The sequence below is a fragment of the Rhinatrema bivittatum genome, chromosome 16, assembly GCF_901001135.1.
Source record: "Rhinatrema bivittatum chromosome 16, aRhiBiv1.1, whole genome shotgun sequence".
Classification (NCBI taxonomy): Eukaryota; Metazoa; Chordata; class Amphibia; order Gymnophiona; family Rhinatrematidae; genus Rhinatrema; species Rhinatrema bivittatum.
In genome coordinates this window covers 40,578,696-40,602,989 of record NC_042630.1, presented here as the reverse complement: position 1 = coordinate 40,602,989, position 24,294 = coordinate 40,578,696, and the positions used below count along the sequence as shown (strand labels likewise).

Sequence of the window (24,294 nt, the reverse complement as noted above, 5' to 3'; positions counted from 1 at the left end):
ATCTACCACCCTGGAGATTCATGCCTCGGCCCCTTGTTCTAAAGCTTACATTCCATCAGCAAAGGTTTGTCACTGGAGTATTTTAAATAACTTTCAGAAATTGAAAAGCCTTCATCATATTCCTCCTGTTTCTTCTCCCCTATAGTTATATATATTAAGGTCCTTCATCTACTCTCACAAGTCTTCTGGTATTGACCCCTCACCAATTTGGTTGCCTTTCTATCCTCTCCCTATCTTTTCCGAAATACTTCCTCCAGAACTGAAAATAGAACAACAGGTGAAGCCTCACCTGTGACCTATACAGGGGTATTGCTACCTCCTTTTTTTTGCTAGTTCTGCCTCTCTCTCTCTCTCTCTCTCTCTCTGCAGCCTTGCATGTCTTCTATTGAATCTCTATCCATGTCTTCTTTTTGGCAATGGAGGTCTGTATAATCACACCACTTTAAATGGGTATCCCATTGCCTCTTTCTTGATTAACCCACAGTGACTACCCCTTCCTTCAGAAGCCCTCTATTCTGTTGTGTCTGTAGGTGTGTGTGATGTGTGTATATATATCTTTATGGGTGAAAATATATATGTATGTATGTATATAAGCTATCACTTACCTTCTGATTCAGGAAAATCTGTGATTTCTTTAGGGAATCAATTCCCAATTAAAAAATAATTTTACAGTTCGATGCCAACCCCCCACCAATGTTTTATTCCAAGTCAGATGCAAATCACAGAATTAGACGAAAATATTGCAAGATCCTAGACATTCACCATTGGTTTGTGACGAGGCGATCTTGTCAAACAAATCTGAATGTTTTCTTGTAGTGAACAAAAGAACTGAATGATGGAGAAGGACACTTTTCAATCTAGATTTTAGAGAGGCATTTGACACTTCCGTATAAAAGGGTGATAAACAAACCAGTCAGTATATATTTTTAATAGTTTGAAAACAATATAACATCGCAATACTTTTTATAATGGACTAAGTTATGTGCAGTTATGGCAAGGAACTCCTTCCAGGCAATGGGTCTGGTCCAGGCAGTCAAGATGAGGGACTAGCTGGGCAACACAATGTCTCTGCTCCTTTGTTGGCCATCTGTTGGGATCTGGCTGCGTCTCCCTACGCCTACAGTGGGCCTTGACTATGTGTTGAACCCAGATGACATCAGCAGGAGAGGGTGGAGACACTAAAACAAGGACAGCAGTGGCACTAGACGCTCTCCAGGCATCAGACCAGGCAGGCATTGTAGGTAAGAGCTTAGGCGAACAGCATTACTTGTGATAGTCATCTGGTAGGCTATGGCTGCTTCTTCCTTCTAAACATCGATGCACACATTTAGACACTTAGCATGGGGATTTTTTTTTCTTTTATGCATACCCAGGAACATATTTCCTTTAGATTAGGGGACTAGATCTTTTGCATATTGGTGCTTTAGGTACTTAACACTGATTTTCAGCATTAGGGACCTAATGTAGGGTGTATTTAGTAAGACAGGTTAGCAGGGCCGGTGCAAGGGGATTGGATGCCCTAGGCACCTTCAGCCTTGTGCCACCTCCCTGTGGTGCCGACCCCAGCCCCGCCCCCGGTCTCAGCCCTGAATCCCCCCCCCCCCCAAAAAGAAAACTTCCAAAATACTTGGTGGTCCAGGTGGGGGCCCAGGAGCGATCTGCCACTCCCGGGACCTCGGCTGCTACTAAGCAAAATGGTGCCAGTGGTCTTTAGCCCCTACCATGTAAGTTTTCTTTTTGGGGGGGGAGTCGGGGCTGCGACCAGGGGCGGAGCTGGGGTCGGCACGACGGGGGGATGGCACAAGGCTGAAAGTGCCTAGGGTGCCCAATCCCCTTGCACCAGCCCTGGTAGCCCCTGTCACATCGTAGGGGGCTAAAGGCCACTAGCGCCATTTTGCTTAGAGGCAGCCGAGGCCCCGGGAGCGGCAGATCACTCCCGGGCCCTCCGCTGGACCACAAGGGGGACGTCGGGAGGGTGGCACGATGAGGCGGGGGCTGGCAGAATTTTGAAATGGCACTTTTTGCCCTTTCAAAATTCTTCCGCCTGCCATGGTGCCCCCTAAATTGTGGCGCCTTAGGAACAGGCCTAGCTCGCCTAGTGGTTCCTCCGGCCCTGAAGGTTAGGTATTTACTGCATCGTTTACAGCATTTACCATGCAGTGATTTAACACAGTGATAACACATGGTATTTTACCCCAAATACAGGTAAACTTGGAAAGTACCAACACCAAAAATATAAATAGCAAAAAACAGAGATGTGGTAAAGTAACTTTTGTGTCAGTCGGTTGCAGACGGCTGCAACCGCTTTGCCTTACCTCTTTTTCTCCCCTTACCCTCTCTGGGCAAGATGACTGTCTCTGGTGCCGAGTGCTGCGGGCCTCGGCGTTTTCAGACCAGCATGGGCCACCCATCCGCCATGCTCACTCCCAAGGCATTCTAGGGCGTGAACGCGCACATCTCTGATGCTCAAATACATGTCATGGCGGGAACCTCGGGGGCGGTCCCACTGCATGACGTCAGTACCTCCGGGTATAACTAGCCTCTGCTTCCGCTACCAGTTTGAGGGGGTAATTTATCAAAATACGCTAAAGCGTTTTTGCATGCGTTAAGGGCTTATCGCATGCAAAAAGCCACATTAACGCATGCGATAAGCCCTTAACGCATGCGATAGCATCATATCATATGGTGCGATGCAAATCCGAAAAAGAGGAGGAATAGGCTGGGTTTACCCATTTGCGAAGTCCTATCGCACAGACTTAAAGCCAATTTTAGCTACACCTTTTTCAGTAGTGTTAAGCCGTGCGATAGCTTGATGAACTCTCTACCTGGGTAACATCAAGCTAGGTGGAGAGAACATTGCAAAAATCTCATCTTTGGGTGAGTTTCCTCTCTCTGAAGTTCATCAAATCTTCACAAGAGACCACTATTCTGTTCGTATGTCTCACATTGAATGTCAAAGTGGCCCCTAACCCCCTACACTAATACGTAAACCTCACCTCGAGTTACTAGGTGGGCCTCCTATAGGGATATAAATACCTATCTAGGGAGAGGGCATTATGGCTAGGTTCTCTCTCTCTCTCCCTCCCCCCCCCCCCCCCATAGGTATTAGTGCAAATTGCAATAAACTATTAGCATAAAACACGCCCCTTTTGCTATCGCATGCGATGCTTATCGCATTTTGATAAATCCAGGCCTGAGTTAGCAAAGACTTCGCTTCACCACTCTGCCTGCTCTAAGCTGCTAGCTTAGACATCTCCTTTTGCTAAGGGCCTCGCTCCAGAAGAAGCTCTAGACACCTGTTCCTCAGGGGTCTCTTGCTTCCAACTCCCTTTGGGGTCCTCACTAACCTAGACAACTGCTCCTTGGGGGTCTTTTCTCTTATTCATTTCCAGAATATTGGACCATTGGGTACGCGCTCCTCAAGGGCCTATCTACTTCATGTCCGGCACCATGGACCTTCGGTCCCACCATTCTACCATCAGGAAGATACCTTCACTCTGTGAGTACCTCTATGAACCGGCGCTCCAACTCCACCCACCAGCCGCAGCGATACCCGCACTGCGGGCTCCTGCCTATCATGAACATCTGGGTGAGACTACTCTTCTGAGCCTGTTGAGCGTATTGGCACCTCATGGATCAGTGCCTTACCTTCCTGCTTTACCATCTATTTACAGCAGTACAATAAAGACTCTATCCATTCTGGGTCCGCTAACTGTGTCAGCCTATCGCAGTGGTTCCCCATGGGGCTCCTCCCCATGGGCGGAGTCATCTCCATTGCGACCAAGGGTCCACAATGCCTCAAATACAACAGTAACATAAGCATGTTCAATCATTCCCAAAAGTGAAACAAATCCTTTATTATAAATCATTACTCATTTCAAAAGTCAATATCAGTTGCAAAAATAGTCCTTCCAGCCCTATTTTTATTTTTCAATTCCTTGTCACGACAAATGCAGCTATTACGAAACACGGCCCATGTCAGTGAACCATTTTTGTAACTGATGACGGTACAGTTCTTCGAGTCTAGAGGGCACTCCAGGACCCACTAGCCCACCTTTGAAAAAATTGGCACCACTGACCTCCCACACCCTCAGGCCTATTTCCCATCTCCCACTATGGTCTACTTCTTCAGACCCCTCTCCCATGTTTTATCATCAATCCTTATAACACAAAGTTTATAATGTAAGGGATTATGCAGGAGGCTTCAGTGGGACTGGCCCCTGAAATATACTCAACTCTAGCAGGTACAGACAATAACAACATTTCCAAAGTTCACCGAAAACTTGTTCCCTAGGACCACCTTTCTTGATTGACATCTATTCCATGTCTCACATATTATTCAGCTGATATCTCTTCACAATTCATCATCCAAGGAAGGCATCAGTCCACCTGGTCATAATACATTTACAAACTGGAACAGTAACTTTGAATCAGCCGCGCGGACCACATGTACGCGTGTATGCCATCTTGTGCCAAAGGACATGACCATATTCTAGCATATGTACGTATGTGTGCACATGGTATAAAATAGGCTGTATGTGTGCACAATTTTATATAGACTCATGCATGTGCGCGCAAATGCAGCCTCTACCATGTAAAAGGGGGGATTTTAGTAGACATGCATACTGATGCAATTATCACTTTCCCTAGTTTGTTCAAAGTTTACCCAAGTAAAAGGTAGGACTTCCTAAACACCACCACCCCCATCCCCCCTCCGGCCTAGATAATTAGCCTCCCTTTTACATTGTTAGCCATTCTGTCTGGCAATTTTGTTTTTGTTTGTTTTAGGAATTACACAACATCCATGGCAAAAGTAAACCTACACAGTAGGGGACCCCAGCGGGCACATGTGCATGTAATTGCGTGCTTGTTTCATTCATAAATCCTGAAATGTCCATGCCCTGCCCAGATCATCCCCATATCCCACTCCTTTTTTGTGAAAAAAAAGTTTGGGTGCATACCAGGAGATACGCACATATGCGGGTGCCTTTTAAAAACCCATGGCGTGTCCTGGCCCTGCTTTTGTAGGGTAGCTCCCAGATTTGGCACACACCAGGCTCTTAAAATTCACCCTAAAGAGAACATGGTATTTATCTAGGGCTACCAAGCTTGCAGTTTGATCAAATATATATAACGCTATAATATAGTTCCAAAATGCTGGTATTCCAGGACATCCCAGATACAGAGCAAATGTGCTCTTTTTTCAAGTTTACAGCATTTACTCTTGTTTATATGAATAATACCCACTCTGAATGCTTTTTTTTTTTTTTTAAATCCTTTATTTATGCGATTTTTAACAATACAGACAGCAATATCCGCTTGCCATTTGAAACAGGTGCAAGAAGACAAACAATTATACAAGAGTTAGTATTATTTTACCACTCTAATGTAAACAGTATTATCCCTGTTATAAAGAAAATAGAACCATTACGTGTTATACACATGAGCAAAATAAAGTAAATTGTTTAAGAGAAATAATGTGGTTCCTTCATAATTATTTAACTCGGACAGGATACAGTAACAGGTATTCTGGCATCAAGAAACTTACGTAACTCTAAAGATTCAAAGAACACATACCTTTCCTGCTGGTATTTTATCACACACTTACTAGGATAATATAACATATGCTGAGCACCAATAGAGTTTAATTCAGGATTCATTTGGAGGAAATGCTTTCTACGTAACTGGGTCACTCTGGTTATATCAGGATATGTCCAAATTTTTTGATTTAGGTATAATTTTTCCCTGTTTATTAATGCTAGTTTTAATATCTTATCTCTGTCTCCACTATTCTGAAATTTCACACACAGTGTACCACGATATTCTACTTGATCAGTCATTGACTGTTCCAAAAAGGCCGTCAAATTACCTACTTCTGATTGTTGCTCAATATGTTGACTTACTTCAGCTTTCTTTTTCCCCATTACAACAAAGAAAATTTTTTCAATACTTGGAATTTCTCCTATTTTCAAATTCAGATTTTCCATTAGATATTGTTTATACTGCTCATGAGGAGAAATTAACTTCACTTTAGGAAAGTTTAAAATTCTCAAGTTATTATACCTCAAGAGATTTTCAATATTCTCTATCTTCTTTGTATTTATGGGGTCTCCTTGTATCAGAGTGGTCTGAATTTTTTCCACTTGTTCTAATTTTGTGGAGATATTAATTAGTTTCTCTTCATGTTGTGCCACTAAGGGTTCAACTTTAGAAATCTGATCTTTGGTTCCATTGACAGATGCATTTAGGGACAAAATTAATACTTTCAAGTCAGTTAGGGTGGACCAAATAGTCTCCAGCGTTATCGGGTGTGACTGTGAGCCTAAGGAGTTATTCAAACTTACTGATCCTAATGGGCAGAGTTTACTTCTCTCCTCCACATTCTCTGCCCTCCCTTCCATCGCTAATGATGGTACTATTGTGGGGGGTTCCTTTACACTCCCCCCACTTTTTGGCCTTGCACCTTCTCTCTCCATTTCCCCTCCCTTAGGGGTAGATTTACTCAACCCGATAGGTAGAGAATCTTCTCCTAAAAATGGAGTTTGTGCAGGATTGGGCGGTGGAGGGGCCACGGGTTCCCCAGGGCTCAATGAGATGTTAAAATCCAGAGGTGATCGTATTTGCTCCATACTTTCACCAATACCTGGCGTTTCTCCTGGGTATATGGAACCAGCTCATGGGAAAAAATTACCTATGGTAGGTGGTGAGGGGGTACTGGTCAGAGGGGTTGGAGGGTCCCCTCTGACTTTCCCTTTCCTCTTTGTATGAGGCATCGGGTCACAAATAAATTCCCAGGTAATTATTCCCTCGAAATTTACTCACGCTTTGGTTCTAGGGCAGCTGAGGGGACCTAAATTACCGCCTCCACTCCGTCCACGCTCGGACTAAGCCGGACAAAGCCGCGCGCGCCCCTTAGGCGCGCGCGGCTTTGGCGAAGCGCCGGCGGCGACGATGCGCCGCAGCCCCGCCTATTTTATAGGCGGTCTCCTCCTCCGAGCGTCACGGGGTCCAGGGACTGAGGAAAAAGATCTTTACTCTGTATCCACAGGCACGGTAAAAGTTTTTTTCTCTGGCAATGCAGGCGTGATTAAATTCAACCAGCTGCAGCTTCCTGCTACAGCCTCCGAGCGTCACGGGGTCCAGGGACTGAGGAAAAAGATCTTTACTCTGTATCCACTGGCACGGTAAAAGTTTTTTTCTCTGGCAATGCAGGCGTGATTAAATTCAACCAGCTGCAGCTTCCTGCTACAGCCTCCGAGCGTCACGGGTTCCAGGGACTGAGGAAAAAGATCTTTACTCTGTATCCACTGGCACGGTAAAAGTTTTTTTCTCTGGCAATGCAGGCGTGATTAAATCCAACCAGCTGCCTCTGAATGCTTTTTCTGACGGAATATGAAATCTGTTTATTAGCTTGAAATGGGGATGCAGTTCCCATAGGATTACATTTTCTGTGAACGTTTTTGCAGTATCTAATTCCACTGGCTTCTGAAAATTCATCTTCAGTCTTATTGAGAGGCTAAACTTTTAATGAGGTTCACTGCAACCTGCAATGAATCCTCAGGATCTGAAAGGAACAGAAGCATATTGTCAGCTAAAAGGTTGCAATTAACATATTCTCTCCCTATCAAATTTCCATTACAAAGATTAAAAACTCCAGACATGGATGAAAATTAAAGAATCGGTATAAAAAGGAGGGCAAGATTTAATAAAAGTCCTTTTTAATACCGATCCTCCTCTTCGTTTTTAATCGCTGCATAGCCATCTTGGATCGGCTTCCGCTTTGATTTTTTGAAAGTTACAGAATGACAACAAACAACCCTTCCTTTCCCACATAGTCAAGAGAGCTCTTCAAAAGTTGCCTCATTAATCTGTATGCGTGTCTTAATGTGAAAACACATTTCCCCAGGACAAACCCTATTTATTTATTTAAAAATGTTTGTATACCACTTTTATAAACATATATAACGGTTTATAGTGTCCATATAGTGCTTGACACTGATGTTGTTATTAACAGTTCTTATCTATCCCAACTGTTAATAACAACATCAGTGTCAAACGCTTTGTGATTATTCAGAGTTGTCAGACAGAAACATTGGTACCATGTATTTTTATTCAAATTTGTTCATATAAAGTTGATAAATAGAATTATCCTGGGTCTACCACAGGTATTAACACTGACAAGTATTACAAACAATATACCCGTGTATTTCAATGAATTTTATCTTCAATTTTTATTATTTAACAAACCTTTAAAAACATAACACATATCTATTTATATCACCCATACACACCACATTCACTCACACAACAATAAACTATTAAAAACTGACAATACAAACTTGTTACACTTTAACAATACTATTGCAACATTCCCTAATTTGCAATGTAAACATACTCCTCTTTTATTAATTACCCCAATTTCTACCACTGTTATATTTAACACAAATTTCCTTTACTAATGTAGACAATCATTTGTAATTAAAGTTCCTTATTAGATTCATATTTCATAAGTTACATCCTAACATGATGAACATTTATAATACTCATTGCTTATATCCCGTCTGAGTTTCTTATTAAATTGCCGTTCTCATTTTCATGAAATTCATAACTTGTATTCCAACACAATCGATATTGCAATTTCTTTAATCTTATCCCGACAGGAAGCTCCTGTTTCTCCCATTGGTTTCTTCAGGGGATTTTGTTCACATAGGGGCGGATTTTCAGCGCCCTGCTCGCCTAAATCCGCCCAAAACCGGGCGGATTTAGGCGAGCAGGGCCCTGCGCGCCGGTAAGCCTATTTTACATAGGCCTACCGGCGCGCGCAGACCCCGGGACTCGCGTATGTCCCGGGGTTTTCGGAGGGGGGCGTGTCGGGGGCGTGTCGGGGGGCGGGCCCGGTCGACGCAGCGTTTCAGGGGCGTGTCGGCCGCGTTTTGGGGGCGGGTACGGGGCGTGGCTACGGCCCGGGGGCGTGGCCGCGCCCTCCGTACCCGCCCCCAGGTCGCGGCCCGGCGCGCAGCAGGCCCGCTGGCGCGCGGGGATTTACGTCTCCCTCCGGGAGGCGTAAATCCCCCGACAACGGTAAGGGGGGGGTGTAGACAGGGCCGGGTGGGTGGGTTAGGTAGGGGAAGGGAGGGTAAGGTGAGGGGAGGGCAAAGGAAAGTTCCCTCCGAGGCCGCTCCGATTTCGGAGCGGCCTTGGAGGGAACGGGGGGAGGCAGCGCGGCTCGGCGCGCGCAGGCTATACAAAATCGATAGCCTTGCGCGCGCCGATCCAGGATTTTAGTGGATACGCGCGGCTCCGCGCGTATCTACTAAAATCCAGCGTACTTTTGCTTGAGTCTGATGCGCAAGCAAAAGTAGGCTGTTCGCGCGCCTCTTAAAATCTACCCCATAGTAATTTGCAATCATGAATCTCAACTTCATTGCCCAAATCTCAGCATTACCGAAAACCCAAGCTCCAATGCTATAACTTCCATTTAAACCGCTATATATTTCTTCAAAAACTGCTTTACCGTTGTCTATTTCATCAGAAACTGCTTTACATCTGGAATTTATGTCACTATGTCATTCCATTATGTTCTCAAACAAGTATTTCATTACCCGTGCCGACCATTGTTCCATCATATCATCCTTTTATTGCATATGAACCACCTCTTGCTTCAAAACCACCATATTTCACAAAGCGTCTCTCCTTCGCAGAAAACGCCACGGCTGCGTGAGTCATATCAAGTTGTATAAAATTACATAAATGTTTATTATTATAATATTCAAAGCAAATATTATGTAATCCCTATTTTGCAAATATTGCACAAAGTGAGAATGGTGTGGCTGAGTATGAATGGATGGTGATTTTAGTGAGGTAGAGATGAGATGTGTCATTTATTTTATGATAGTCTGAATTTGTTATAATTGCTGGTATAAAAATCAAATAAAGGAAATATTAGTGAGAACAAAATTGTGCTTTTATTCCACGCTGTAATGTGTGTTTGGGGTTGTTGTTGTTATTAAATAGACACAAGAGGAAATAGACACAAACAGTGATCTAAAAATTTAACAAAAGATAAAACACAACATTTAAAATAACCAGAGAGGTTAAAGATTAGATGAGAGCTACCTAGTGCAGGACAATGCAGAAGAACCAAAACGTATCTGCGCAATAGGAACAATTTGTTTGAAAGAAACCGGGGTATTGTTAAAGGCAATCGAGAAAAGAAAAGTATATGGCTGGGGCACAGAGTCAAAGGCCTTATCCACGTTTAGGGGTAGATTTTCAATTGTATGTGCGGGCATACATGTGCTTGCACTACCCGACGCACACACATGTATGCCCGATTATATAACATGCGCACGCAGGCACCCACATTTTATAAAATCGGGGTCGGCGTGCACAAGGGGGCGCACACTAGTTCACCTTGCATGCACTGACACCCATGGGCTTCTCCCGTTCCCTTCCCCCTAAACTAACCTTCCCACCCCTTCCCCTAACCTATCCCCTCCTAGCCTTATCCTAATCCCCCCCCCCCCCCCGCCAAATTTGAACTCACCTTTTGCACCTGCCTGGAGGCAGGCGTAGGTTGCGCGCCCCGGCAGCCTGCTGGCATGCGATCCTCCGACACAGAGGCAAATGGACTCTCCGCCGGAGGCCTCTGGCCCTGCCCAGACCGCCCCGCCCCCGGGCTGGCCCTTTAGTAAAGTCCCGGGACTTAGACGTGTCCCAGAGCTTTACGTGCATTACCAGGCCTTTATAAAATAGGCCCAGCGTGCGTAACCCCTCCGAAAATCTGGCCCTTAGTCTCTAAAATAATAAACCAGTTTCTATTGCAAGAGGCCCCCAACTAAGAACTATTTACAAAAAATAAATGCATTTTCCTTAGCAGCAAAAAAGCAGGGAGTATTTACTTATTAATATATGAGTGTAATAAAATTCAAGTTGCCACTTAAGAGAAAAAAATAAGATTTCCGGTTGAATGAAAGCAGTGGAAAAGTGTGTGTGGGAAAGTTATTTTATATCAAATTCTAATTTGGCTTAAATAGAGATCATGCTTTTTTAAAAATTTGTTAAACATTAAAACTATGATTTCTTGACAGATATGGAAAATTGTGAGACCTGCCCAGAAGATCAGTGGTCCAATGAGAAGAGAGATCTGTGCATACCAAGAGACATAGTCTTCCTTTCCTATCAGGAACCCTTGGGTGTGGCTTTAGCTTCTGTCACTATTTTATTTTGTATAATAACTGCTGGAGTGATAGCAATTTTTATTAAACATCACAAAACACCCTTAGTGAAAGCAAACAATCGTTACCTCAGCTACATGCTTCTCCTTTCACTCATATTGTCTTTTCTTTGTTCATTATTATTCATTGGTCATCCTCTAAAGGTGACCTGTCTGCTCCAACAATCTGCATTTGGGATTATATTTACTGTTGCTGTTTCCACTGTCCTGGCTAAAACCATCAAAGTTGCTATTGCCTTCAATGCCACTAAGCCCAATAGCAAGTTAAAAAAGTGGTTGGATGCCAGAGTATCCAACTGTATTATTCTTCTCTGCTCGCTGGGTGAAGTTCTGATATGCCTTGTTTGGCTGCTCATCTCTCCTCCATTTCCAGACTATGACACAAAATCAGAAAGTGGGAAGATGATATTAAAATGTAATTATGGATCTGGGATTGCTTTCTATCTTGTTGTTGGATATATGGGGGGTTTGGCATTTTTAAGCTTTGTTGTAGCTTTCCTAGTAAGGAAGTTGCCTGACAGTTTCAACGAGACCCAGTTGATCACATTCAGCATGCTGGTGTTCTGTACTGTTTGGGTGTCTTTCATTCCAGCGTATTTGAGCACCAAAGGCAAATATATGGTAGCTGTGGAGATATTTGCTATCCTGACGTCTAGTGCTGGACTCCTGGTCTTTATATTTATTCCTAAATGTTACATTATTCTGTTCAAGCCTGAAATGAACACAAGAAAACATTTAATGGGGAAACAATCAAACAATGACAATTTCTAAGGAAATATTTACCAGAACTTGGTACAGATTTGGTGAATACTGTTCTCCTGCACATTCAGTAGAATTTGATAAAATTAAAATTCTCTTTTGAAGACTGCTTTTTTGTCATTTTTAAAAGTAAGTTCATTTTAGCTTTCACATTAAAGCAATGAGAATAATGCAATCAATATAATAATATTTACACAGTCAAACAAACCACTCTTCTCTGAACACAAGTCCATGCAAAGAATGACTTTTTTTTTTCAAGGATAGTAAGAATTAAAAATAAAATGATTCTGTAATTCATTTCTCACTCTCTAAATGCTCTTTATTCTGGGAGAGTCAAGTGTTAACTAAATCTAATTTTTTCAAAGCAGCGGGACATCATTTTATTTGGGGGTAGAGGGGAAGAAAATCAGCCACCCACAGCTCCCACTGCCAATTTCTTACTTTACATTTACAGATAAATGACATTTTTTTCCTACATATACTCTTTGTGTAAATCGGAGAGTATAAACACTGTATTCCTTTTCAGACCAATCAATCATAGTGAGATAACTGTATCGGAGAAGGTTTTCATGGGTGATGATTCAGATGGACTGAACCAAATCACGGTGAACCTAGAAGATGTGGTAGGCCTGATTGACAAACTGAAGAGTAGTAAATCACCTGGTCCTGATGGTATACACCCCAGGGCTCTGAAGGAACTCAAAAGTGAAATCTCAGACCTATTAGTAAAAATGTGTAACCTATCATTAAAATCATCAATTATACCTGAAGACTGGAGGGTGACTAATGTAACCCCAATATTTAAAAAGGGCTCCAGGGGCGATCTGGGAACTACAGACCAGTTAGCCTGACTTCAGTGCCAGGAAAATAGTGGAAAGTGTTCTAAATATCAAAATCACAGAACATATAGAAAGACATAGTTTCATGGAACAAAGTCAGCTTGGCTTTACCCAAGGCAAGTCTTGCCTCACAAATCTGCTTCACTTTTTTGAAAGAGTTAATAAACAGGTAGATAAAGGCGAACTGGTAGATGTAGTGTATTTGGATTTTCAGAAGGTGTTTGACAAAGTTCCTCATGAGAGGCTTCTAGGAAAAGAAGTCATGGGACAGGTGGCGATGTCCTTTCGTGGATCACAAACTGGCTAAAAGACAGGAAACAAAGAGTAGGATTAAATGGACAATTTTCTCAGTGGAAGGGAGTGGGCAGTGGAGTGCCTCAGGGATCTGTACTGGGATCCGTGCTTTTTAATATATTTATAAATGATCTGGAAAGAAATATGACGAGTGAGGTAATCAAATTTGCAGATGATACAAAATTGTTCAGAGTAGTTAAATCACAAGCAGATTGTGATAAATTGCAGGAAGACTTTCTGAGACTGGAAAATTGGGCATCCAAATGGCAGATGAAATTTAATGTGGATAAGTGCAAGGTGATGCATATAGGGAAAAATAACCCATGCTATAGTTACACAATGTTAGGTTCCATATTAGTAGCTACCACCCAAGAAAGAGATCTAGGCATCATAGTGGATAACACATGGAAATCATCGGTTCAGTGAGTTGCGGAAGTCAAAAAAGCAAACAGAATGTTGTGAATTATTAGAAAGGGAATGGCGAATAAAACGGAAAATGTCATAATGCCTCTGTATCGCTCCATTGTACTGTATACAATTCTGGTCGCCACATCTCAAAAAAGATATAGTTCTGATGGAAAAGGTATTGAGAAGGGTAACCAAAATGATAAAGGGAATGGAACAGCTTCCCTATGAGGAAAAACTAAAGAGGTTAGGACTTTTCAGCTTGGAGAAGAGACGACTGAGGGAGGATATGATAGAGGTGTTTAAAATCATGAGCGGTCTAGAACGGGTTAATGTGAATCAGTTATTTACTCTTTCAGATAATAGAAAGACTAGGGGACACTCTTTGAAGTTAGCATGTGGCACATTTAAAACTACTCAGAGAAAGTGCTTTTTCACTCAATGCACAATTATACTCTGGAATTTGTTGGAAGAGGATGTGGTTAGTGCAGTTACTATATCTGTATTTAAAAAGGATTGGATAAGTTCCTGGAGGAGAAGTTCATTACCTGCTATTAATTAAGTTGACTTAGATAATAACCACAGCTATTACTAGCAACGGTAATATGGAATAGAATAGACTTAGTTTTTGGGTATTTGCCAGGTTCTTATGGCCTGGATTGGCCACTGTTGGAAACAGGATGCTGGGCTTGATGGACCCTTGGTCTGACCCAGTATGGCATGTTCTTAAGTGGCAGCTTAGAAGCAGAGTTAAAGAGTAAGGATGTGAATTGTTTTTTGACAATTTAAAAAAATCGTCAGATATTTTTTAAATCGTTAGAGTCGCGATGCAATAGAAATTAGAGATGTGAATAGTGTCCTCGATCGTCTTAACGATCGATTTTGGCTGGGAGGGGGAGGGAATCGTATTGTTGCCGTTTGGGTGTGTAAAGTATCGTGAAAATCGTTAAAATCGTGAGCCGGCACACTAAAACACCCTAAAACCCACCCCCGACCCTTTAAATTAAATCCCCCACCCTCCCGAACCCCCACCCCAAATGCCTTAAATTACCTGGGGGTCCAGCGGCACACTAAAACACAGCACAGTAAAACCCCCTAAAACCCACCCCGACCCTTTAAAATAAATCCCCCACCCTCCCGAACCCCCCCCCCCAAATGCCTTAAATTACCTGGGGGTCCGTAGCCTTAAATTACCTCCGTAGCGGCGCTCCGTAGCTAAATCGGGGGAAGGGGGAGAGCAGGAAAAGCGGCACACTAAATCGTGTAGTCTTCAGCCGGCGCCATTTTGCAAAATGGCCGCCGCAAAATGGCGGCAGCCATAGACCAAAACGATTCGACGCAGGAGGTCGTTCCGGACCCCTGCTGGACTTTTGGCAAGTCTTGCGGGGGTCAGGAGGCCCCCCCAAGCTGGCCAAAAGTTCCTGGGGGTCCAGCGGGGGTCCGGGAGCGATTTCTTGCCGTGAATCGTTTTCCGTACGGAAAATGGCGCTGGCAGGAGATCGACTGCAGGAGGTCGTTCAGCGAGGGTTCCGGACCCCCACTAAAACCCACCCCGACCCTTTAAATTAAATCCCCCACCCTCCCGAACCCCCCCCCATGCCTTAAATTACCTGGGGGTCCGTAGCCTTAAATTACCTCCGTAGCGGCGGTCCGTAGCTAAATCGGGGAAGGGGGAGAGCAGGAAAAGCGGCACACTAAATTGTGTAGTCTTCAGCCGGCGCCATTTTGCAAAATGGCCGCCGCAAAATGGCGGCGGCCATAGACCAAAACGATTCGACGCAGGAGGTCGTTCCGGACCCCTGCTGGAATTTTGGCAAGTCTTGTGGGGGTCAGGAGGCCCCCCCAAGCTGGCCAAAAGTTCCTGGGGGTCCAGCGGGGGTCCGGGAGCGATTTCCTGCCGCTAATCGTTTTCCGTACGGAAAATGGCGCCGGCAGGAGATCGACTGCAGGAGGTCGTTCAGCGGGGGTCCGGTACCCTCGCTGAATGACCGGCACCATTTTCCGTACGGAAAACGATTCGCGGCAGGAAATCGCTCCCGGACCCCCGCTGGACCCCCAGGAACTTTTGGCCAGCTTGGGGGGGCCTCCTGACCCCCACAAGACTTGCCAAAAGTCCAGCGGGGGTCTGGAATGACCTCCTGCGTCGAATCGTTTTGGTCTATGGCCGCCGCCATTTTGCAGCGGCCATTTTGCAAAATGGCGCCGGCTGAAGACTACACGATTTAGTGTGCCGCTTTTCCTGCTCTCCCCCTTTCCCCGATTTAGCTACGGACCGCCGCTATGGAGGTAATTTAAGGCTACGGACCCCCAGGTAATTTAAGGCATTTGGGGGGGGGGGTTCGGGAGGGTGGGGGATTTAATTTAAAGGGTCGGGGTGGGTTTTAGTGTGCCGTGTTTTAGTGTGCCGCTGGACCCCCAGGTAATTTAAGGCATGTGGGGGGGTTCGGGAGGGTGGGGGATTTAATTTAAAGGGTCGGGGGTGGGTTTTAGGGGGTTTTAGTGTGCCGGTTTTTCTGCCCTCCCTCTTCCCCCGATTTACGATTTTTTGACGATAAATCGGGGGAATTGGTATTGTATCGTGGCCCTAACGATTTTTGACGATTTAAAATATATCGGACGATATTTTAAATCGTCAAAAAACGATTCACATCTCTAATAGAAATTCCCCCGATTTATCGTGAAAAATTGTAAATCGGGGGAGGGGGGAGGGCGGGAAAACCGGCATGCCAAAACAACCCCTAAACCCACCCCGACCCTTTAAAACGAATCCCCCACCCTCCCAAACCCCCCCAAAATGTTTTAAATTACCTGGTGGTCCGGGGGGGGGGTCCCGGCGCAATCTCCTGCTCTCGGGCCATCGGCGCCATTTTGGCTGCCACTAAAAAAATGGCGCCAATGGCCCGATAAAAAAAAACCCCCACCCGACCCTTTAAATTGACCCCCTTAGCCTTCCCCACCCTCCTGACCCCCCCAAAAAAACCTTTTAACATTACCTGGTGGTCTAGTAGGGGCACGGGGAGCGATCTCCCACTCTCGGGCCATTGGCTGCCACTAATAAAAATGGCACCGATGGCCCTTTGCCCTTACCATGTGACAGGGTATCCGTGCCATTGGCCGGCCCCTGTCACATGGTAGGAGCATTGGATCGCTGGCGCCATCTTTAAAGATGGCGCCGGCCATTTACTGGGCAAAGGGCCATCGGCGCCATTTTTATTAACGCAGCCGATGTCCCGAGAGCGGGAGGTCGCTCCCTGCGCCCCCACTGAACCACCAGGTAATTTTAAAACGGTTTTTGGGGGTTCGGGAGGGTGGGGAAGGGTTTTTTTGTTATCGGATCGGGTGCAGCCGATGACAAAAAAATAATCGTGCCGGACGATAAAAATTTTAAGATTTTGAATCGGAACTGGAACCGATCAGATTCCGGTTCCGATTCACATCTCTATTAAAGAGTGCTGTTAGTGAGTGGAGAATCCGGTAGCACCAGAGATAAAGAGAAGCTTTCGCTGATTGAGTCCGGAACTTCTTATTGATGCTGGCGAGCAGGGGCAGGAAGTCTTTCAATACTCTTGATCCCTTAGTCTTTTCTTTTATAAATGGTACCTATAAGAACATAAGAACATAAGAAAATGCCATACTGGGTCAGACCAAGGGTCCATCAAGCCCAGCATCCTGTTTCCAACAGTGGCCAATCCAGGCCATAAGAACCTGGCAAGTACCCAAAAACTAAGTCTATTCCATGTAACCATTGCTAATGGCAGTGGCTATTCTCTAAGTGAACTTAATAGCAGGTAATGGACTTCTCCTCCAAGAACTTATCCAATCCTTTTTTAAACACAGCTATACTAACTGCACGAACCACATTCTCTGGCAACAAATTCCAGAGTTTAATTGTGCGTTGAGTAAAAAAGAACTTTCTCCGATTAGTTTTAAATGTGCCCCATGCTAACTTCATGGAGTGTCCCCTTACTTTACAAAATTAAAGAAATACAAGCTTCCTTTCCTCTGGGTATCTTCTTCCAGATAAAAGTGGCCATTTTGTGTAAATCCTGGAGATGTTTTGTATTGAAGCATTAAACCAAGGATAATTGAGAGCCTGTGATATGGATCTTTAAAGTACCTAGCAAAGCCCCTGACCATGGTCAAATGTAGGAGTACAAAAATTGCCTGAGTTACCAGATAGTCCCAAGCTGGTAAAAGCTAGGCTTAATTGCAGAAGAGATCTGCTCATTAGTTCACAACATTGATTCAAACCAGACCTTGGGATTCTTTATTTTCTGCTGAGTAGTGAAATAGATCCATTTATTTGAATCTTAAAATCAGGACTGCTATTAACTTGCAGTCCTTGTTTAATGAGAGTTATGACTGTACATCATTTTTAAAGATGGCGCCAGCCGTCCATTATCCCTACCATGTGACAGGGGCCGGCCAATGGCACGGATACCCTGTCACATGGTAAGGGCAAAGGGCATCGGCGCCATTTTGATTAGTGGCAGCCGACGGCCCAAGAGCGGGACATCCCACTGGAACACCAGGTACTTTTAAAAAGTTTTTTGGGGGGTCAGGAGGGTGGGGGAAGCTAAGGGATCTGTTTTAAAGGGTCGGGAAAGGTTTAGGGGTTGTTTTTGTGTGCCGTTTTTCCCGCCCTCCCCCCAAAACGATAAGAGAACCCCACGATATTTTCAATCGTCAGAAAAACGATTCACATCCCTACCTGTTAGCCACATAAGTGACTTACTTAGCAGTGGCCGCTGAACTTAGGTGCTTTTTAGCAATGCTTTTTAGCAATAGCTGCATAAGTTACACTTACCCAGCTAAAATCACTAAATGAACTTTCAATATTGATCACATAAATATTAAATAGAAAAACAAAAACAGATCCCATATACAAGATCATAGCAATATTATTTTAACACTATATTCTTTGATCATCCAGTTAAAACAGAGAGGCCAGCGAGCACTTGGTTCCCATTTACCCACAAGCAGGTTTTCAAAGAGAATTGTCCCAGAATGTTTAAAGCTGAAATCATCATGCATACCTAACCATGCCTGCTCTGGCCACACCTCCATCTTGAACTCACCTGTTTTCTCAACAATAGAGGTAGTTGGAAAACAGCAGGAGTGAATCAAAACCACATTATTCCATAGACATGGCTTGCTTTAAGTGACTACAAAACAGAATATGAAATCCTGAGTCCTTCTGTTCAACTCAACTGCTTTACAAATTATTCAAGCCTCTCATCAATCACTTCTCCTTTCCTTCCATCCCAATACATTATTCCTCATATGGACAAGCACAAAAAGGGGTGGATGTAGCACAAGTACATTTCTTATATAAGAAATCATAAAAACATTCTGAATGTAAAATAAAATTACTTTCATTACCTCAAAAACGAATTATTGTATTTTAAAGATACACAAATACAATGGTCAGGGAGGAGAAATCCTTTTGCATTTAGCTTTGTTAGAATGTTGTATTCCAGTTAAATTCCCCCTTGTGTTCAGGTCCGGTCTGATCAGAATAATGTAACACTTGGGGATGAATATACAGCCCAGCAGCCCAGCACTGGAAGCCAGGATGGCAAAGATCTCTACTGCCACCATGTATTTGCCTTTGGTGCTCAGGTACGCTGGGATGAAGGAGACCCAAACACTGCAGAACACCAGCATGCTGAACGTGATGAACTGGGCCTCATTGAAACTGTCCGGCAACTTCCTTCCTAGGAAAGCCACAATGAAACTTAAGAGAGCCAAGAAGCCCATGTACCCAATCACACTATAAAATGCAATGGTGGACCCCTCGTTGCACTGTAGGATCATCTTCCCAGGTTCAGACTGTGTGTCATAGTCTGGGAATGGAGGAGATATAAGCAGCCATGCAATGCATATCACAACCTCACCCAAGGAACAAAGAAGAACCAGAGAGCTGGAGATTCTTGTTCCTACCCATTTCCTTAACTTGCTGCTAGGCTTGGTGGCACTAAAGGCAATGACTACGGTAATGGTTTTTGCCAGCACTGAAGAAACTGCAATTGTAAAAATGATCCCAAAAGCAACTTGTCGAAGTAGACAGGTCACCTTTCCAGGATGCCCAATGAATACCAAGGAACAGAGGAAGGACAGCATGAGGGAGAGGAGGAGGATGTAGCTGAGATCTCGGTTATTGGCTTTCACTATGGGTGTGTCTTGGTATGTAATAAAGATTGCTAGCACTAGGGCAGTTATGATTGAAAAGAGAATAGCAATGGAAGCCAAAGCTGCACCTAAGGGATCCCAATAGGACAAAAAGTCTATGGCTCTTGGGAGGCAGTCATCCTTCTTCTCACTGGGCCATCGATCTTCAGGGCACTTCAGACAATTATCTGCATCTATAAAAAAACAACACATCTTAACCCTTATTCCATTAATCATCTTTATTCCAACTATTCAGACTTTTTAAGAAAAGCTAGGATTTTCAGTAATATATCATATGTAAATTCAAGGAAAATTGAAATACATTATTTTCATTTATTTAGTTTTTTAAATATTAAATCCCACTATATACACAGTACTAAGCAGATTACAATAAAAATGTACACAATCAAATCTTTTTGTATCTGTCGATCAATCTTTCTGTGTATCTATTCATGCTTTCATTCCTTGTCATACCCTAGTTTCAGAAGAGTTATGCTTTAATTAATTTCCAATATATTACATTTTACAAACTGGCTGATTCTGAGATGTTACATCAAACATAAGGAAAGAAGAAAATATATACATATTTTTTATTAAAATGAATATGAAAGTACTGTATTTCTTACTATATATTCTACATTATTGTAACAGGGGGTCAAATTCTGTCCTCTGCACCTGTGTTTACCCTTTAATGGAATGGCAGTTGTGGCCTCAACAGGTCATCCTGTCAGCAATGTATGTCTGTTGTCTCCATCCAGACCCTGTCTCTATGAGTGAGGTCGGTGTATTGTAAGTGCAGTGGAAGTGTTTGATGATTAACAAATCTCCTGTGCCCATGTAACAGAGGAGGATTAAGAATCAGACTTAGCTCAGGGCTGAGAGAGCAGGTATCTCTTTTCACAGAGGGAACTTGATGGACCTTATCTCTATTTATTTAATGCAACTGAATTCTGCTACATCTGACAAAAACTAATCAATGCAGATTACAAAATTATGAACAAAATCACATCAAACGAATACATAACAAATGTAACAAATCTAATAGACCAGTAAAACAGAAATCTAAAGCTTTACAGGGATGGCCAAGGGAATGAGGACAGGATTCAAAGCACTTGGTTTCTATAGGAGAGGAGGAGAAGGATTTGGGGAAAGAACGTCCTGGAATTTCAGAAGATTGGAGTCTAAAGTGGGTCTTACAGAGCTGAGATGTCAGGAGATGTGAGAAAAGGCAAAACCTGCTTTGTGCTTTGGAAAGTCTGCCAGAGTGAAACGGGAACCTTTGTGGAGAAGAGGATTTCCCTGGAGAGTTGGTGGACCGGTGTATTGGGAGGTGCCAGAGGAAGGGAACTGCTAGTGAAAATGCATCAGCTTTAGAGAATGGTTCAGCTGCAATCAGTGCGAGACTAAAAGCAGGAGAGAGGAAGAACTTGGAGAAAAGAATTCATCTACCAAACAGGTACTGGGAAGGCCCAGGGAGCCCATTCCAAAGAGCTGACCTGTTTGGGGAAAGAAGTGTGGAATGGTGAATGAGTCTTGGGTTGTTGTTGTGACTTTGCTTCCTGATTTATGATTGAGGATGCTGCACTATTCAGAAGATTAGCTATGTTTTTGTCTTTTTCCTGCCATCAGTCAGTAGAGATTTATAATTTGAATTAGAGCTGGTGTGGATGTCGTCTTTTTGGGGTCCTTGACAGGTGTGCAAGAAGAGCCCCCATGAGTACAAAATCCTAAGGACATTGAAGAGCACTCCCCACTCCCAAGAGCTGACTGGGACAGGGGCTGCATTTAGGAAATAATAACCTGGGGTTTTTTCTGACCTTTTTTGTTGGAAAATTCTCCTTCAGAGCAAGGGATGCAGTCAAAGCAGCAGATTGGCTTCTGACTCTGAAGAGTTTTCCTGTATCCAGGAAGACAACTCTCAGAGCACACAGAGCGGGGTGTCTGTGGACAGAAAAGAATGGGAAATATACTCACACTGCATAGTTAGCAGTTGATTCTCTTTACAAGAAAAAGACATTTCCTTAAATCAATAAAATCTAAGCACAAAAAAAAATACATATTTCCAAACAATAAAATTGTTAAAATCCTTTCTCTTCAAGTCAATACATATAAAACTGTTGAAAATGTACATTAAAATGCCCATTTCTTCATAGAAGTCAGATGTTCCTGTATAACTGCTGTTATAAGTTATAAAATATTCTAATATAGGCCTAGATTCATCAAAAAATGGTAAATAAAGCTTGTGGTGTGCAATAAAAAATTGGCGTGGTTGGATAAATTAAAGACACATCGCTCTGCATATGTAATTATCATAACACGCGATTGTCTATTGCATCACATAAACGACTAATAAGTTGCACTTCCTTTTAACACATTGTGTGTCATTTTATGCCTCACACCTTATTTTATATATTGCGCTTTATATTCTTTCTTTATAAATACCAGCATCCTCTAATATGGATTGGCCACTGTTGGAAATAGGATGCTGGGATTGACAGAACCTTGGACTGACCCAGTATTGCAATTTCTTTTGTTCTTAGGCATTTTTCTTGATTAACTGAGTGAGTTGATTAACTGAGTGAGATGATCTGATCAGTGTTCTCATCTGTTTTCCTTTACCTTTGTCTCTTGTCTTTATCTGTGTGTGGGAGTCTTCTCTAGTTTGTCTGTCTCTTTGTGCGACGGAATGGTGAAGAGTGGCGAGGATTGGTAGAGGGGTAGAGGTGAGCAGCAGAGAAGGAATGGAGGAATGGGAACGAGTGAAAGAGTTGTGAGGAGTGGAGGGGAGTTGTGGTGAGGAGTATGGAGAGGAGTGCTGAGGAGTGGATGGATCGTGGAAGGTGTGTGAAGAGAGGAGAGGTGAGGAGGGAAAGCAGGTGGGAGAATAGGATGGAGGAGAAGGTAAGAGGAAGATGAGGATTAGAGATAGGAATGAGGAAAAGGCTAGGAGGAGGAAGGAGAGGGTGGAAAGTGATTGTGGAGAGAGGAAGACAGCAGGGTAGGGCTAGACAGAATTAACAGAGGAGTGGGGATTTGTCAGGGCAAGTGCAAGATGGGGGGCACAGGTAGTGGGACTGAGAGTGAGGATGGTCACACCTCTCTAAAAGTGAAATTGTCAATCCAATCCTGCAGCAGCCAGACAGCAGCTCGGCTATGACAATGGGCCTACAAGTTCAGCACAGAGGACAAAGAGTAGTTCATGTTGGCATTTCTTTGGAATTACCACCTGCTGTTTGGCAACTAGGCTGCGATGAACTCCAGGACTTCCAAAGGCCAGATATGTCAGACCATCACATAGGCCATATTCTGGCACAGTGGTATCAAGAGGACTGGAGAGCAGGGGGTCCACCACTACAGGGACATAAAGGTGCAGTAAATGTCAAGTCTGCTACAGACGTCCACACTTTGTTGCATAGGATTCTCACATTGAATGATGCAAAGTGCACATCTTATGCAAAACAGTTCTTGTGCACTTCTTATCATTCATACTTATGTCTTCTTCCTTGTTTCCATAGCTCTCACCCACGAAATCCCAGCTCAGGAAACCCGCAGTCCCAGCAATGAAACCCCAGGAACCACAGTGCAGTCCCAGGACTCAGCGGCCCCTTTCAACTGGATACTTAGACACAGTGGAGCAAGGAAGAGGAGAAAGAGTAGAAGCAGCAGCAGCAACAACAGCAGTAGCAACTGCTACTTCAGCTCCTTGAGTCACCTCTACCCCTTGATGCCATCCTAAACCTTTCCAGCTTTTTGGAGTGCACTGCCATGGGAGAAAACAATCCAGTCACCACCTACCTCCAGCATGCTATGTGACTGGTGGCTTGTGGAAGACAGCCAGCCAGCTCATTCCATGAGTCCCATGATGCCAGCTCTGCAGCCACAGACGGCACTTCAGCCACCACCAACTCCATTACCTGCAGTACCGGCAGTGGATCCTACAATGCAGGCCACACTAGACAGCATAGAGAAGAAGCATGGGGTACACTGACCATATATAGGTAGAGATGGTCTGCTTGAGAAGGACTTAGGTCACTCACACCCAGGCCATGCAGCAGCAGTAAGCAGCCCCCTACACCCAGCTTAACCAAAGTGTCGACATCTATCACCAATTTAACTAGAGCGGTCCTGAAACTAAACCAGAATTTGCGACAGCTAGCCCCTATGCCATCACCCTCCTTGCAAAAGTCAACTCCTGGAAGCAGTCCTGGGGTCTCAGGGTGGAGCTGGGTAGCCCAATAAAGGAAATGTCACCTGCAGTCACCAAAACGTCTCAGAGAGACAAAGCCCCAAGAAGCTGACTGTTGCCAACCAACCCTTAACAATTACATCGTAGATGACAGTTTCAAACAAGCCAGGCCCATCCTATCTATAGAGGTCCTGAGTGGGCTAGATGGAAGAAGACTGCTTGTCCTGTCTACAGAGTGCCTGCTCCAGCTAGATGGAAGAAGATTTCAGGCTCATCCTGTCTACAGAGTTCCTGTGTCAGCTATAAAGAGGAAGACAGCTGGGCCCATCCTGTCTACAGGGTTCCTGTGCTGGCTTGCTGATGTGGATGATCTGCTGTCTGTCAGTGTGGTCCTGCTGCTTTCT

General features: G+C 43.9%; 2 protein-coding genes across 2 annotated transcripts in view; one reads left to right on the top strand and one right to left on the bottom strand.

Annotated features, from left to right (window-relative positions):
- LOC115077496 (vomeronasal type-2 receptor 26-like) overlaps positions 1–12,007 on the top strand; it is a 68,303-nt gene extending 56,296 nt beyond the window's left edge. The window contains exon 6 of the mRNA XM_029579786.1: positions 11,091–12,007. Coding sequence (XP_029435646.1) covers positions 11,091–12,007 — 917 coding nt within the window. The remainder of the gene's footprint in view (positions 1–11,090) is intronic.
- A 6,953-nt stretch (positions 12,008–18,960) lies between these two features.
- The window catches only part of LOC115077495 (vomeronasal type-2 receptor 26-like), a 40,483-nt gene continuing 35,149 nt past the window's right edge, over positions 18,961–24,294 (bottom strand). Inside the window, exons 5-6 of the mRNA XM_029579785.1 lie at positions 21,522–21,645; positions 18,961–19,898 (exon numbers count right to left, since the gene is read on the bottom strand). Coding sequence (XP_029435645.1) covers positions 18,961–19,898; positions 21,522–21,645 — 1,062 coding nt within the window. The remainder of the gene's footprint in view (positions 19,899–21,521; positions 21,646–24,294) is intronic.